Source organism: Nerophis lumbriciformis, linkage group LG22 (genome assembly GCF_033978685.3).
Source record: "Nerophis lumbriciformis linkage group LG22, RoL_Nlum_v2.1, whole genome shotgun sequence".
NCBI classification, from domain to species: Eukaryota; Metazoa; Chordata; class Actinopteri; order Syngnathiformes; family Syngnathidae; genus Nerophis; species Nerophis lumbriciformis.
The window spans coordinates 37,498,583-37,516,802 of record NC_084569.2 but is presented as its reverse complement, the minus strand read 5'-3'; the positions used below and the strand labels follow the sequence as shown (position 1 = coordinate 37,516,802).

The 18,220-nt window shown below is 44.5% G+C and overlaps 1 protein-coding gene across 1 annotated transcript in view; it reads right to left on the bottom strand.

The window, feature by feature from the left end:
• Window positions 1-1,932: 1,932 nt before the first annotated feature.
• The window catches only part of slc25a23b (solute carrier family 25 member 23b), a 40,000-nt gene continuing 23,712 nt past the window's right edge, over window positions 1,933-18,220 (bottom strand). The window contains exons 7-10 of the mRNA XM_061973821.2: window positions 12,896-13,009; window positions 6,205-6,372; window positions 5,734-5,884; window positions 1,933-2,670 (exon numbers count right to left, since the gene is read on the bottom strand). Of these exons, the coding sequence (XP_061829805.1) occupies window positions 2,489-2,670; window positions 5,734-5,884; window positions 6,205-6,372; window positions 12,896-13,009 (615 nt within the window). The 3' untranslated portion in view covers window positions 1,933-2,488. The remainder of the gene's footprint in view (window positions 2,671-5,733; window positions 5,885-6,204; window positions 6,373-12,895; window positions 13,010-18,220) is intronic.

Below are 18,220 nucleotides of genomic sequence, written 5' to 3'. Positions count from 1 at the left end.
ATGCGCAGCTGGGATAGGCTCCAGCACCCCACTGCGACCTTATAAGGGACAAGCGGTAGAAAATGGATGGATGTTTGTATATTCTATCACAACAACCACATGACCTCAAATTGTTTGTTGCTTCTCTTGGACTGCTTTTGTATGTGGGACAAGTCACAGCCTGAACGCTAAACTAATTCCTTGGGCCGATGCATACTTGCCAACCTTGAGACCTCCGATTTCGGGAGGTGGGGGGAGGGGTGGGCGTGGGCGTGGTCGGGGTGGGACGGGGGCGTGGCTAAAAGGGGAGGAGTATATTTACAGCTAGAATTCACCAAGTCAAGTATTTCATATATATATATATATATGAAATACTTGACGTTCAGTGAATTCTAGCTATATATATATATATATATATATATATATTAGAGATGCGCGGATAGGCAATTATTTCATCCGCAACCGCATCAGAAAGTCGTCAACCATCCGCAATCCACCCGATCTAACATTTGATCAGAACCGCATCCGCCCGCACCCGCCCGTTGTTATATATCTAATATAGACGATGCAAGGCATTAGTGAGGTTATAAAGCTTTTGCCTGTTAAAGAAAGGAGACTGATCCAATGCAGCACAGACATTCGCGTGCCACGCTGTCACGACCCAAACGCACACCAGTGCGCAATCATATGGGAGCCGCGCTGAGCGCGCCTCCAAGCGCGTCTCGCTGCCGGCGACGGCCGGGTATATGGGCCCGACGCTCCAGCGCCATCCATTTTCAGGGCTAGTTGATTCGACAGGTGGGTTGTTACACACTCCTTAGCGGGTTCCAACTTCCATGGCCACCGTCCTAGCTGCTGTCTATATCAACCAGGGTGAGCCCACCCCTTTCGTGAGCGCACTGCGCGCGGAGTGACCCCTGTTACGCGCCCCCGGCAACAGGGGTGGCGGGCAGGTAAGCTGCTTACCTGCTGCGCGTGACGCCGGCCGCGGCGAAGGCGGACGAGGCGGGGTGTCGGTGCAGTGGGCGCGCGGTGGTGACCCTGGACGTGCGTCGGGCCCTTCTCGCGGATCGCCTCAGCTACGGCTCCCGGTGGGGCCCTCTCGGGGGAAGGGGCCTCGGTCCCGGACCCCGGCGAGGCGTCCCTTCTCTGCTCCGTAAAAGTGTCCATCTCTTTTTTTTTTCTTTTTTCTGTTGTGGCATATGCAGCAGGTGCCTGCTCGTTTTTCATATGTGGGTAACAACATTTAACTATGTATATATATTTCCGAATTGGTTTAACTGCCACCCGCCTGAATCTATTTAAAATCTAATTTTTTTTATTTAAGCCACCCGACCCGACCCGACCCGACCCGCGGATAAAATCAAAATTTTTTTAATTTCATCCGCCCGATCCGCGGATAATCCGCGGACTCCGCGGTTGTGCCCGCAAACCGCGCATCTCTAATATATGTATATATATATATATATATATATATATATATATATATATATATATATAAATATATATATAAAATAAATACTTGAATTTCAGTGTTCATTTATTTACACATATACGCACACATAACACGCATCTACTCATTGTTGAGTTAAGGGTTGAATTGTCCATCCTTGTTCTATTCTCTGTCACTATTTTTCGAACCATGCTGAACACCCTCTCTGATGATCCATTGATGTGTGGCACGCACAAAAGTGCTTTCATCAAATGCACTAGATGGCAGTATTGTCCTGTTTAAGAGTGTCACAACATTGCTGTTTACGGCAGACGAACTGCTTTACGGTATACAAAAAAGTGACTGCTGTTGTTGTGTGTTGTTGCCACGCTGGGAGGACGTTAATGAAACCCACATAAGAAACCAAGAACTCGCCCTCCATCATTCTATAGTTCTAACGTGATTGGGCAGGTACGCTTTTTTATATTGTGGAGGACCTGAGTCCGCCTGAATTTCGGGAGGTTTTCGGGAGAGGCGCTGAATTTCGGGAGTCTCCCGGAAAATCCGGGAGGGTTGGCAAGTATGGGCCGATGTGTTGTTTTTTTAATTCAATATAATTAGTCACTGTGAAAAATATAAGACATTTTAACAAATATATAGGCTATGATTTGTTAAACCAATAATGGTAACATAAACCTGCCGGTGGTGTTCTAGTTATATTTTTTGTTTGAAAAATGGAACTGTGAGCATGTTGCAAACAGCCCCTTTGAGTCACTAAAATTCACAATGCAGAACTAAGAAATCCAACATTCCTTTTGTATACTGCTTAGTTACCATGCTCATTTCAAATAAATACTAAATTACAAATATATGTACAAATAAACCCCCAACTAAGTGATATGCCACTGGTGTATCCAAAAAGGGAAAACATGCTCCACGAACATTCTTACCATCAGTTTCTGTAGGGCGAGTCACCTTCTTTGGTTCTCGACTCTTTTGTCCCACAAGGTGTATAAGTCTGTGCTTTCTTTGTCCTTGTAGTCTGGGCTTTCTTGTTCCTTGTTTTGCGTTTGTAGTTTAGCAACCCACGCCAAGGACTTTCTTCATGTGCTCATAAACCACATAGGAGATGCTGACAGCAGGAATGACTTTGAGAAAGTTGGGTGTAATGCCGCGATACAGACCAGGTACACCTTCATGGGATATGATATATTTTAACTGGCCCACCATGGTCATCTTTGGGCCACTCCCAGTGCAGGCTAAAAATAGGATAGATGGTAAGAAGCCACACAGGTTTCACATTTGACTACCGTATTTTCCGGACTCCAGAGCACACCGCTAAGCCATATATTAGCCACAAATAAATACGTCGTGAAATGAGTTGTATACATAAAAAGATTTTGTAAATGTTTATTTACATACCTTCATTATTTCCAAATGGTGTCTGTAACACGGCAGTAAAACGGTTGATCAAACAAAACAGAAGTTATCGCCATGGACCATCTAGCTGCGGAAGCTAGTTCTCCAATCAGCTAAACAGATTGAATAAGTCCACGGTGACGTCTTGGTGAGTTTATGAAACGGGAACAATACAAACAGAATGCCAGTGTAAGTTAATAATAATAATAACAACAACACAGGTACTCGTAAACTTGTTAGCATATTAACTAATGCTAACAATGTTAGTTTGATTACATTACAGTAGCACATACGAATATGCATGAAAACAACAGACATCACACTTGGGATGGTTTAGTAAGAATGAATATCCATCCATCCATCTTCAACCGCATATCCGGAATCGGGTCGCGGAGACAACAGCTCCAGTAGAGACCCCCAGACTTCCCTCTCCAGAGCAACATTAGCAACTTCCTCCTGGGGAATCCCGAAGCGTTCCCAGGCCAGAGAGGAGATGTAATCCTCCCATCTGGTCCTTGGCCTGCTGCGGGGTCTCCTCCCAGTGAGACGTGCAACGAGGACCTCCCTAGGGAGACGCTCGTGAGGCATCCGCATGAGATGTCCGAACCACCTAAGGTGGTTCCTTTCCAAGCGAAGGAGCAGCGGCTCTACTCCGAGTCTGTCTCGGGTGACTGAACTTCTCACCCTATCTCTAAGGGAGATGCCAGCCACCCTTGTATCCGCGATCTTATTCCTTCGGTCATGACCCACACTTCCTGACCATAGGAATGTAGATAGCTCGGTAGACCGAGAGCTTTACCTTCTGGCTCAGCTCTTGTTTCGTCACAACAGTGCGGCAGAGAGACTGCAATACCGCCCCAGCTGCTCCGATTCTCCGGCTGATTTCCTTCTCCATCTTTCCCTCACTCATGAACAAGACCCCGAGATACTTAAACTCCTCCACCTGGGACAGAGTCTCGTCCTCTACCTAGACTGTACAAACCATCGGTTTCCTGCTGAGAACCATGGCCTCAGATTTGGAGATGCTGATCCTCATTCCAGCCGCTGAACACTCGGCTGCGAACCGATCCAGTGAGAGCTGAAGGTCACGAACCGAAGGTGCCATCAGGACCACATCATCTGCAAACAGCAGTGACGCAACCTTTAGCCCACCGAGACGTATACCCTCTCCACCATGGTCACAAATCCTGTCCATGAAAATCACAAACAGGATAGGTGACAGAGCGCAGCCCTGGCGGAGACCAACCCCCACTGGAAACGGATCCGACTTACATCCAAGCACCCGTACACAACTCTCACTTTGGTTGTACAGAGATTGGATGGCCCTCAGCAGGGTTCCCCTCACCCCGTACTCCCTCAGCACCTCCCACAACATCTCCCGGGGGACCAGGTTATACGCCTTCTCCAAATCCACAAAGCACATGTAGACTGGATAGGCATACTCTCAGGCCTTCTCCAGGATTCCCGCAAGAGTAAAGAGCTGGTCAGTTGTTCCACGACCAGGACGGAATCCACATTGCTTCTCTTGAATTTGAGGTTCAACTATCGGCCGGACCCTCCTTTCCAGTACCTTGGCGTAAACTTTCCCAGGGAGGCTGAGTAGTGTGATACCCCTGTAATTAGCACACACCCTCTGGTCCCCCTTTTTGAAAAGGGAAACCACCACCCCAGTCTGCCACTCCCTTGGCACTGTCCCAGACTTCCACGCAATGTTGAAAAGGCGTATCAACCAAGACAGCCCCTTAACACCCAGAGCCTTCAGCATTTCTGGACGGATCTCGTTAACCCCCGGAGTTTTGCCATTGTGGAGTTGTCTAACAACCTCAGTGACTTCACTTAGAGAGATCGAAGTCGATCCCCCATCATCCTCAGGCTCTGCTCCTGTCAGGGAGTAGTAGTTGGGTTCAGGAGTTCCTCAAAGTGCTCTTTCCAACGCCCTACGACTTCCTCACTTGAAGTCAGCAGAGTCCCATCCTCGCTGTACACAGCTTAGATGGTTCCCTGCTTCCCCCTCCTGAGGTGCCGTATGATCTTCCAGAACTGCTTTGGTGCCCCCCGATAGTCCTTCTCTATGGATTCCCCGAACTGCTCCCACACCCTCTGCTTAGCCTTGTCCACAGCCACGGCCGCTGCCCTTCGGGCCTGTCCATACCTTGCAACTGCCTCCGGAGTCCCCTGGGATAACATACCCCGGTAGGACTCCTTCTTCAGTAGGACGGCTTCCCTGACCACCGCTGTGCACCTGGGTGTTCGAGGGTTACCTTCTTACCTTCTTACTAAGACCTTCTGGCCACAGCTCGCAACTGCAGCTTTAGCAATAGAGGCTTTGAACATTTCCCATTCCTGTTCAATGTCCCCAACCTCCACAGGGATGGCAGAGAAGTCCAGCCGGAGGTGGTAGTTGAAGTCCTTCCGGACAGAGGACTCCTCCAAACGTTCCCAGTTCACCCGCACTACACGCTTGGGTTTGCCAAGTCTGTCCAGAGGTTTCCCTCGCCATCTGACCCAACTCACCACCAGTAGGCATGAATAGTTTTAGTTATATTGTAAAACTTACTTGCTTGCAGTGATGAAGGAAGAATCCATACGAGTTGAAATGCTATGGACGACTAGAAGGATGGAACGGCACTTGTACTTCCGGTTAAAAGCACTAAACAGAAGGAAATGCTGTAGACATTCACCCCACAGCACTTGCAGTGAGCAAATTCGTCCAAATAATAATAATGAGCACAAAAAATATTACACTTTCTTAGTTTCTGTTTAAAACTATTTGTTGAATTCAAAACACTATGGCTAAAATAATTAGCCGCACCGTTTTATACGCCTCAGGGTTCAAAGTGTAGGAAGAAGTAGCGTCTTATAGTCCAGAATTTACGGTAATCGGAATGTACAGCATGTCTCACCTTGTGCCTGCATGCGTGTCCGAATTAGAGCGAGGGGATACGAAGCCAGCTGGCCACAGGTGCTGGAAACGGTACCACAGCCCAGTAAGACCAAAACACCTGGATCGGCAGAGTCCACACAGTACCTCTGAAGCCAGGCATTCTTTAGGGTCTGAAAGCAAGTGAAAAACAGTTTAAACCAGAAATAAGATGGGTGGACCTCCAAAGACATGCACGTGGGGATAGATTGATTGGTAACACTAAATTGGCAGAAATGATTGCTCCCATTAGCTGCATTGCTAGCCACCTAGAACTAGTTGTTTATTACAAATTAAAATGCAAAAAAAAACAATAACTATTGTCTTCTTGTCTTTCCTAAAGATTGTGTATGTTAGGCAAAATTAAAAAGAAAGTGCAGTTCCCCTTTAACTAAGTGGTATTGACATTAGTGAGAGCCATAGTGTTGATTTAATGATATATAGGTATACACACCTCGTACACAGCCAGGTCAATGCCAGCGTAGGGGATAATACCAAGTGTATTTGGCAGGTAGCCCTTATAGAAAGCCCGGATTCCCTCTTTTTTCAGGATGCGTCTGGCACAGTCAGCCACACCTGAATATTGCCCCGTGGTCCTCAATGTGAGGCGAGTCTTAAGCACCTACCAAACCACGTGAGACAGAAGACATGAACAGATAAAGAAAATACTCATTGGCAACATGATGAAAGAGGAAATACCAGAAAGTTGTTCATATTTTGGGGCTTTTTCACATCAGGAATGGTTGGTTTTGCAGTAAACACCATTTTTTTAAACGAGTCGCAACAATTGAAGATCCATTGCACTGGTGGTCCTCTTGCATATTTGTAATGTTCTACTTGACATGTATTTAAGTCGGGAATTTGGGGTAATGAGAGTAATGTGTTCCGCTGGTCGTGGGCAAATTTACAGTTAACTCTTAACAATCCGTCACCTTGAACACACCACACCGCGGTGTTTTCTGCTATTCATGTATGAATGTGGCATGCTGTTTATCGGCCTCATTTGATGTTAACACGAGAACTAAACAATCAATCAATCAATCAATTCCTTTATTGTCATTGTCATAATAACACTTAAGTCATACATGTCAACAAGATTTTGTTTGAGCTTTGTCTAGTGCAGGGGTCGGCAACCTTTACCAGTCAAAGAGCCATTTTGACCAGTTTCACAAATTAAAGAAAACAATGGGAGCCACAAAAATCTTTTGAAATTTAAAATGAAATAACAATGCATATAAAAAAATTTTTTTTGCTTTGTGCTATGTATAAACCAAGGGTCTCAGACACGCGGCCCACGCCTTAATATGAAATTTGAATGTTAGTGCGGCCCGCAGGTTTTATATGAATGCCGATTGACAGCGTCATAATTGTCAACCCGGCCAAGTTTCAGGGAAACTATTCTCTTGAACGTGCCGTGATGGTACAGCATATAGCGCCCACTACAACCGGATTGCCAGTTCAACCACAATAGTATGAGGCTTCTGCTTGCTCAAGTAAGTGACAGCAAGGCATACTTGTTCAACAACCACACAGGTTACACTGACGGTGGCGGTATAAAAAACTTTAACACTCTTACTAAATATGCGACACACTGTGAACCCACACCAAACAAGAATGACAAACACATTTCTGGAGAACATCTGCACCGTAACACAACATAAAAAAAACAGAACAAATACCCAGAATCCCGTGCAGCCCTGACTCTTCCGGGCTACATTATACCCCCCCCCACCACCAAAACCCGCCCACCTTAACCAAAGCACAGAGGGGAGGGGGGTTGATGTGTGAGGGAGCAGGGTTGGGGTGGGGGCGGTGTTTGGTGGTAGCAGGGGTGTATAATGTAGCCCGGAAGAGTCAGGGCTGCATGGGATTCTGGGTATTTGTTCTGTTGTGTTTATGTTGTGTTACGGTGCAGATGTTCTCCCGAAATGTGTTTGTCATTCTTGTTTGGTTTTGGTTCAAAGTGTGGCGCATTACTAGTAAGAGTGTTAAAGTTGTTTTATATGGCCATGTGGCTGTTAACCAAGTATGCTTTGCTGTCACTTACGTGTGCAAGCAGAAGATGCAAATAACAAGAGGTTTGGCTGGCACACTGTTTATACAAATTGTAGAGGGCGTAAAATGCTGTACCATCATGGCACGCCCTTATTATTAATGTAAGGGTGAAAATCGGAGAATATTAATCCCGATAGTTTTCTGCAAGAGGCACTGAAATCCGGAAGTCTCCCGGGAAAATTGGGGGGGCCGGCAAGTATGCAGCTGAGCCGCATCAGAGTGATCAAAGAGCCGCATGCGGCTCCGGAGCCGCGGGTTGCCGACCCCTGGTCTAGTGGCATAGAAACTGCACTGAAGTGCAGGTTGACCATAGTTTACAGTTTAGTATTGTCAAGAAGATGGCGAATAGAGGGGCGTGGGGGTGGGAACAGTCAGATGTCTGATGGGTGTTACGTTGATGTTGCAGCAACGCAATGTCCAGAGCACAATTATTGAGTTGGTGAAGAGTGAGGTAATAAGATGGTCCGGGGCAGCAAAAGGGCAGGCTGTTCATTTAGCAGTCTCACAGCCTGGGGATACAGACTGTGAGACATTCTATACCTCCTTCCAGAGGGTAGCAGGTTGAAGAGGCCATGTGCTGGGTGGTATCTGTCCTTCAGGATGTTGTGTACTCGCTTTAGGCAGCGAGTTGTGTACATGGCACTCATCTCTGGGAGTATCGTCCTTGTAATTTTCCCCACTGCTTTAACCACTCGCTGGAGGGCCTGTTGGTTCGCTTTAGTGCAGCTAGCAAACCACACTAAAAATCCGTAAGTGAGGACACTGCTGATGGCACACTTGTAAAAGTTTACCATTGATTTCTGCGGAATGTTTGCGCATTTTAGTTTCCTCAAAAAAAAAAGGACGTTGTTGGGCCTTTTCGACTGTAGAAGCAGTGTTAATGCCCCAGCATAGATCATCTGTTATGTTCACAACTCCCACTTTAAGACAGGCATTTCGAAAAAAATTAACATATCTATGTTAAAGATTTATGAGCATCTAGACAACACATCACATGTCATGTAGTCAACCAATCAAAAAAGATACAAAGCGGGGAACCGGCTCCCAATCAGAGCTGTTCCATTTGCGACACACAACACTGCTTAAAGGGGAACATTATCACAATTTCAGAAGGGTTAAAACCATTAAAAATCAGTTCCCAGTGGCTTATTATATTTTTCGAAGTTTTTTTCAAAATTTTACCCATCACGCAATATCCCTACAAAAAGCTTCAAAGTGCCTGATTTTAACCATCGTTATATACACTCGTCCATTTTCCTGTGACGTCACATAGTGAAGCCAACACGAATAAACATGGCGGAAAGAACAGCAAGCTATAGCGACATTAGCTCGGATTCAAACTCGGATTTCAGCGGCTTAAGCGATTCAACAGATTACGCATGTATTGAAACGGATGGTTGTAGTGTGGAGGCAGGTAGCGAAAACGAAATTGAAGAAGAAACTGAAGCTATTGAGCCATATCGGTTTGAACCGTATGCAAGCGAAACCGACGAAAACGACACAACAGCCAGCGACACGGGAGAAAGCGAGGACGAATTTGGCGATCGCCTTCTAACCAACGATTGGTATGTGTTTGTTTGGCATTAAAGGAAACTAACAACTATGAATTAGGTTTACAGCATATGAAATACATTTGGCAACAACATGCACTTTGAGAGTGCAGACAGCCCAATTTTCATCAATTAATATATTCTGTAGACATACCCTCATCCGCGCTCTTTTCCTGAAAGCTGATCCGTCCAGTTTTGGAGTTGATGTCAGCAGGCCAGGGAAGCTAGGGTCGATATTCTTCTCTTGATCATCTTCGGTGGCATAAGGGACGGTGTGAGCCAAGACATCCAGGGGGTTTAGCTTGCTCGTCTGCGGGAACAAACTGCCGCCATTGTTTGCCGTGCTACCGAGGTCCTTTGTCCCTGAATTGCTCACACACTCCGACAGATTCAATGGGGGTCTGGCGGCAGATTTCTTTGACTTTATCGTTGGAAATGCATCTGCTTTGAGTGTCGCAGGATATCCACACATTCTTGCCATCTCTGTCGAAGCATAACTTTCGTCGGTAAAGTGTGCGAAACAAACGTCCAATTTCTTGCCACTTTGGCATCTTTGGGCCACTGGTGCAACTTGAATCCGTCCCTGTTCGTGTTGTTACACCCTCCGACAACACACCGACGAGGCATGATGTCTCCAAGGTACGGAAAACAGTCGAAAAAACGGAAAATAACAGAGCTGATTTGACTCGGTGTTTGAGAAAATGGCGGATTGCTTCCCGATGCGGCGTCACGTTGTGACGTCATCGCTCCGAGAGCGAATATTAGAAAGGCGTTTAATTCGCCAAAATTCACCCATTTAGAGTTCGGAAATCGGTTAAAAAAATATATGGTCTTTTTTCTGCAACATCAAGGTATATATTGACGCTTACATAGGTCTGGTGATAATGTTCCCCTTTAATGATGATGATGATGATGTGGTCCTGATGGCTTCATCTGGCCAGGATCTTCAGCTCTCACTGGATCGGTTCACAGCCGAGTGTGAAGCGACTGGGATGAGAATCAGCACCTCCAAGCCCGAGTCCATGGTTCTCGCCCGGAAAAGGGTGGAGTGCCATCTCCGGGTTGGGGAGGAGATCTTGCCCCAAGTGGAGGAGTTCAAGTACCTCGGAGTCTTGTTCACGAGTGAGGGAAGAGTGGATCGTGAGATCGACAGGCGAATCGGTGCGGCGTCTTCAGTAATGCGGACGCTGTATCGATTCGTTGTGGTGAAGAAGGAGCTGAGCCAGAAGGCAAAGCTCTCAATTTACCGGTCGATCTACGTTCCCATCCTCACCTATGGTCATGAGCTTTGGGTTATGACCGAAAGGACAAGATGACGGGTACAAGCGGCCCAAATGAGTTTCCTCCGCCGGGTGGCGGGTCTCTCCCTTAGAGATAGGGTGAGAAGCTCTGCCATCCGTGGGGAGCTCAAAGTAAAGCCGCTGCTCCTCCACATGGAGAGGAGGCAGATGAGGTGGTTCGGGCATCTGGTCAGGATGACACCCGAACGCCTCCCAAGGGAGGTGTTTCGGGCACGTCCGACCAGTAGGAGGCCACGGGGAAGACCCAGGACACGTTGGGAAGAGTATGTCTCCCGGCTGGCCTGGGAGCGCCTCGGGATCCCCCGGGAGGAGCTGGACGAAGTGGCTGGGAGAGGGAAGTCTGGGCTTCCCTGCTTAGGCTGTTGCCCTTGCAACCCGACCTCAGATAAGCGGAAGAATATGAATAGATGGATGGAACAATGATAATAGTTCAAATTGTAAGTTTAAAGTCCTTTCTTTTGCTTGTACATTCTGGGTGTCTCGTTTAGTAAAAACCTGTAAAATTCAATTCCGTTTTTTTTTAGTTGGTCTGTCACTCTGGTATAAAACTAAACGAGAAACCGCACTTTTCAGGGGGGATTTTGCCTATCATTCCCAATCCCTATGTGAGACAAGACACATATTTGTCATGATCGGTGGTCCGAATCATGTTTTTGTTATGATCTGTTAGTTTTAGATTCCAATAGTTCCTGTTTTTGTGCACCCTTGTTTGTTTTAGTTACCATGGCGACTTATGATTTTCACCTGCCTCTGGTGTTCAGGACGCGCACCTGTTTCCAATCTAGAGATCATTATTCATGCGTTCGTTACGTCTCGTCTCGATTACTGTAACGTATTATTTTCGGGTCTCCCTATGTCTAGCATTAAAAGATTACAGTTGGTACAAAATGCGGCTGCTAGACTTTTGACAAGAACAAGAAAGTTTGATCATATTACGCCTATACTGGCTCACCTGCACTGGCTTCCTGTGCACTTAAGATGCGACTTTAAGGTTTTACTACTTACGTATAAAATACTACACGGGGTTTAGCTCTGTCCTATCTTGCCGATTGTATTGTACCATATGTCCCGGCAAGAAATCTGCGTTCAAAGAACTCCGGCTTATTAGTGATTCCCAGAGCCCAAAAAAAGTCTGGGGGCTGTAGAGCGTTTTCTATTCGGGCTCCAGTACTATGGAATGCCCTCCCGGTAACAGTTAGAGATGCTACCTCAGTAGAAGCATTTAAGTCCCATCTCAAAACTCATTTGTATACTCTAGCCTTTGAATAGCCCCCCTTTTTTTAGACCAGTTGATCTGCCGTTTCTTTTCTTTTCTCCTCTGCTCCCCCCTATCCCTTGTGGAAGGGGAGACACACAGATCCGGTGGCCATGGATGGGGTGCTGGCTGTCCGGGGTCGGGACCCGGGGTGGACCGCTCGCCTGTATATTGGCTGGGAACATCTCTGCGCTGCTGACCCGTCTCCGCTCGGGATGGTTTCCTGCTGACCCCACTGTGGACTGGACTCTTACTGTTATGCTGGATCCACTATGGACTGGACTCTCACAATATTATGTTAGACCCACTCGACATCCATTGCATTCGGTCTCCCTAGGGGGGGGGGGGTTACCCACATATGCGGTCCTCTCCAAGGTTTCTCATAGTCATTCACATCGACGTCCCACTGGGGTGAGTTTTTCCTTGCCCTTATGTGGGCTATACCGAGGATGTCGTTGTAGCTTGTGCAGCCCTTTGAGACACTTGTGATTTAGGGCTATATAAATAAACATTGATTGATTGATTGATTGATTATTTAAGCCTGCCTTTGCCAGTCAGTCGTCCTGGTGTCATTCTGTCACGGTTGTATTGCGTAACGGCAATGCAGCCCTCAAACACTAAGATTTGAACATGTAACATGCCTTTTAAAAAGCAAAGAATACTTTTAGATGGAAAATATTGTATCAAAAACAATACAATAGAATGTAATGACAACAACTACAGTAGTTTTATGAAGTAATGTAATAATAATGTACAGCATTAAAAAAAATACATTTAAATATATATCGTGTGTTACTTGAAACACTGGATGTTTCTGTGCCATTATTACCTGCTTGGAGTAATAAGGATGATTAGAACATTTGGTGTTCAATTACAGTAAGCGTGTTCATCCCTCCTCATTTCACACACCAGAGCATTTTTTACCAAGTCTTCAGTTTTCACAATATTGTATTAAAAAGTTCATGAAAAGTTTAAAGTGCTGACCTCCATGGGGTAGATGATGGTTTGGGCAGTAGCTCCCGCCAAAGAGCCAGCAATGAACCTTTCTTGTACTCTTAAACCGCCGCCCTCTCTACTGCCTCGGATAAGCCACTTGATCTAAGGAGGGGAAAAGGGAATGAGGAAGAGTAACACAATTATTGCATTAGTAGCTTCCTCCGTTTTTTACGTTAGCGCTGTTGATATTGAGATGTTAGCTCTGTATCCGTATTGACTCTCTCCGTAAGCATTTCACTTTTATTTACAAATTTGTACAATATGTCAAACATTTTTTTGAATGATTTTAGAAAATTGTGGAAGTAAAGAAAATATCTGTGGCTTGTAAACTGGTGTATATAGATCAACCTTTTTTTTTCACGTGGAGAGAAGCTTCCAAATTTCCCTCTTCTTTTTTGTTATTGGTAATAATTAAGCTATTAATAATTCTTCTGTATGTTGTTAAGTGAGAACTGCACATTTTGGGGGGGAATGTTGCCTATAAGCAGCGTTGGGTTAGTTACTGAAAACCAGTAACTAGTTACAGTTACTAGTTACTTTATTTCAAAAGTAACTCAGTTACTAACTCAGTTACTTACACCAAAAAGTAATACGTTACTGTGAAAAGTAACTATTTAGTTACTTGTGTATATATATATATATATATATATATATATATATACATATACATATATAAATATATATATATATATATACATATATATATATATACATATATATATATATGTCTTAATAAGGTTATCCAAAAAATAGTGCTCGATACCGTACACACATACATATAAATATATATATATATATATATATATATATATATATATATATATATATATGTCTTAATAAGGTTATCCAAAAAATAGTGCTCGATACCGTAGTAGAGCGCAATATATGTATGTGTGGGGGAAAAAAATCACAAGACTATTTCATCAGAGATGAAATAGTCTTGTGATTTTTTTTCCCCACACATACATATATATATATATATATATATATATATACATATATTTATTTATTTATTTTTTGCCCTCTTTAATGCCCTTTTAGCCTTCATTTCAGTACTGTTATTGCACTGGAGAATAATACAATCTGTTGATCAACTTGACATGCATTTGCAATACTGAACTCTGCTAAGCAATGTGGTCTACATACGACACACAAAGACAAAGATATGTTTCAAAAGGGCCAATTTGTTTCAGGCCAGAAGAAATTGACAAAACTATTTGAAATAGCTGCAACATAACATACATAAGTAACAAACAGCATAATAACAACACAGCTGTAAACCAAGGAAGGCACACACTACACACACAAAGCCTAACCAGGCGTTTTTTTCTCTCAAGGAATTCTGAAATAAAATCATGTCTGAAGCCCAGAACACTCTACACATTTCCCCAGTTTTAGTTTAGAGATAAGTAAAGATTGGCCTGGCCCACTAGCATCCCTCTTTATGTTTGTGAACTATATAGTCTATACATTTAGAGTGATGTGATAATCAAACACTCTAGAAGTCTAGAATGAAAGAGTATATAAGAGAATTGACAGAGTGTGTGTACTTTCAGTGCGCAGTGCCTCGTTAAAATCCAGCCGCTGTTGCTTAGGAGGTGAAGTGTGTCTCTCTTTACTAGCTTCCTCGAAGCATGTTCCTTTTGTAGCTGTTTCAGCAGATTTTAATTGCTAGGATAGGATCTTTGATCCAAGACACAACTTACATTTGACTAAAATGTTATTTTCTTTGTGGTTGACAAAAAAAAAGTAGTGAGAATATCTCCATGTTAAGAAACTCGTCTTCGTGCTTCGCCATGTCTTGTTAGTAAACACAGACACGCCCCCTCCCACACACACACACATACAAACACACAGCGCACGGCGCGCCTTTTCCTTGTCGCCTCTTCCGCAGCGCTCCAATAAAACACACTCAGATCTTCTCAGTTTCTAGCCGATACTACATGAAAAATAACGTAAAATAACGCAGTAATGCATCATGTAGTAACGGTAACAGAGTTACTGAATATAAAAAATAACGCGTTAGATTACTAGTTACCGCCGAAAGTAACGGCGTTACTAACGCCTATAAGTCACAATCTTTATGAAAAAACAAGAACACTTTTTTTTTTTAATGCATTCCAACTCATACACAAACGTAAATAGAAGTCTGCTTACAATGGAGTCAATAGGTGGTCCTCTATTCTGCCCATGAATTCCTCTTAATAACCATCCAAAAACCGCCAACAATACTCCAGTGACATTTCGTGACCTGAATATTAACCAAGCATTAGTGATACTCTAATTTTAAGTGCTAACACAGACAAACTATTTTTAGCGGCGCCGTGATCACAGAGCGCTAACTAGCTTGTGCACATCATCGGGTGGTGAGCTGCTTCCTCGCCTCGGAGCATGTGAAAGTTTATTGTAGATCATAAATGCTGGATGGATGAGGACATAATCTGAGAAGTTGGTCAACTTTGACAGCCAATTTAAGTTAGTTAAAGTTAAAGTACCAATGATCGTCACACACACACTAGGTGTGGTGAAATTTGTCCTCTGCATTTGACCCATCCCCTTTTTCACCCTCTGGGAGGTGAGGGGAGCAATGAGCAGCAGCGGTGTCCGCGCCCGGGAATAATTTTTGGTGATTTAACCCACAAATTCCAACCCTTGATGCTGAGTGCCAAGCAGGGAGGTAATGGCTCCCATTTTTATAGTCTTTGGTATGACTCGGCCGGGGTTTGAACTCACAACCTACCGATCTCAGGGCGGACACTCTAACCACTAGGCCACTGAGTAGTATTTAGACCTGGAAATGGCGAGAACGAAACAAAAGGACGCTTCGTTCCACCCCCATTTTTTCTTCGCAAGGATTATGACTCATTCTTCATCTAAACGGAAATATATGAATAGAGATATTATCGGCCGATAAATGCTTTAAAATGTAATATCGGAAATTATCGGTTTCAAAGTTTTCGGTAACGGTTTCAAAAAGTAACATTTACGACTTTTTAAAACGCCGCTGTGTACACGGACGTAGGGAGAAGTAAAGAGCGCCAATAATCCTTAAAGGCACTGCCTTTGCGTGCCGGCCCAGTCACATAATATCTACGGCTTTTCACACACAAGTGAATGCAACGCATACTTGGTCAACAGCCATACAGGTCACACTGAGGGTGGCCGTATAAACAACTTTAATACTGTTACATATATGCGCCACACTGTGAACCCACACCAAACAAGAATGACAAACACATTTCGGGAGAACATTCGCAGCGTAACACAACATAAAGTTAAAGTTAAAGTTAAAGTACCAATGATTGTCACACACACACTAGGTGTGGCGAAATTATTCTCTGCATTTGACCCATCACCCTTGATCACCCTCTGGGAGGTGAGGGGAGCAGTGGGCAGCAGCGGTGGCCGCGCCCGGGAATCATTTTGGTGATTTAAGCCCCAATTCCAACCCTTGATGCTGAGTGCCAAGCAGGGAGGTAATGGGTCCCATTTTTATAGTCTTTGGTATGACTCGGCCGGGGTTTGAACTCACAACCTACCGATCTCAGGACGGACACTCTAACCACTAGGCCACAACATAAACACAACAGAACAAATACCCAGAACCCCTTGCAGCACTAACTCTTCCGGGACCTCCCCCCCCCACACCACCTCAACCCCGCCCCCTCCTAACCCTCCCCACCTCAACCTCCTCATGCTCTCTCAGGGAGAGCATGTCCCAAATTCCAAGCTGCTGTTTTGAGGCATGTTAAAAAAAATAATGCACTTTGTGACTTCAATAATAAATATGGCAGTGCCATGTTGGCATTTTTTTCCATAACTTGAGTTGATTTATTTTGGAAAACCTTGTTACATTGTTTAATGCATCCAGCAGGGCATCACAACAAAATTAGGCATAATAATGTGTTAATTCCACCACTGTATATATCGATATCGGTTGATATCGGAATCGGTAATTAAGAGTTGGACAATATCGGAATATCGGACATCGGCAAAAAAGCCATTATCGGACATCTCTATATATGAACATCCAAACAGTCAGCATCCCAGTGAAAGCAAACATTGTACAGTAAGTGATGTTTTATTATGTTTGTTGGCTCTCATGAAGTCTGCAGTGAGTAATATTTAGTGATGTTGTTGAAGGAAAAAGCAAATGTTTTGATGCCCTTCCATCCATCCATCCATTTTCTACCGCTTATTCCCTTCGGGGTCGCGGGGGGCGCTGGAGCCTATCTCAGCTACAATCGGGCGGAAGGCGGGGTACACCCTGGACAAGTCGCCACCTCATCACAGGGCCAACACAGATAGACAGACAACATTCACACTCACATTCACACACTAGGGCCAATTTAGTGTTGCCAATCAACCTATCCCCAGGTGCATGTCATTAGAAATGTGCCTGTTACAACATTATATACTTACAGCGTTTACAGATACATAAAACCTTAATGGAGGTGTTTGGGCTCCATTGTAAGCAGACTTTTGCTTGTGTTTATTTAAGAGTTGGAAAACATATGTGTGTTTGTCTTACAAGAGGATTGTAAATGATCGAGAAAATTTCCCCAAGAAAGTGCAGTTCCCCTTTAAGCTTGCTTGTGGCGTTGATAACGAGACATTGATCAGTGAATTGGTATTTTCCTTGTTTAAGGGTGTTGCCCCAATGGACAAACTTTCCTTTTGATTTCTTAATGAATTTACTACATTTATTTTAATTGAGACTAGGGATGTCCCGATCCGATATTTGGATCGGATCGGCTGCCGATATTTGCCAAAAATTGCGTATCGGCAAGGCATGGGAAAATGCCGATCCAGATCCAGTTTAAAAAAAAAACTCCGGTCCGTGTTTTCCAACGCACCTATTTAAATAATACATTCCACTTTTCTGCTGCTCCGTAATTTCCGTTCCGCATTTTCCAGCACACCTTCAACACATCCACAATTCTCACGCAGTTGCTTTTAGCTGCTGGCATTACACGACAGGCTCTTCTCACTCTTTCCTGTGTCTCCCTCTCACAGACAGCAGCGCACCTTCTTACACACGTCACATACTGTCACGTCATACGTCACATACTGTCACGTCATACGTCACATACGTATACGTCCTCTCCCAGCAGAGAGCGAGGTAGCAGCATGGCTAACGTTAGCTGTGATGCTAGCGCAGCCGCTAAGGTGCGCGCCTGCTCAAGCGTCCTCTGCGCACGGCAAATCTATGCCACGCACAAAACCAAATAAAAAAGTAAGCGCATAACAATTTTCGACACACGGACACGACAGAGACAACAGTTTTCGTCATCATTGTTCAAATATTGTAAC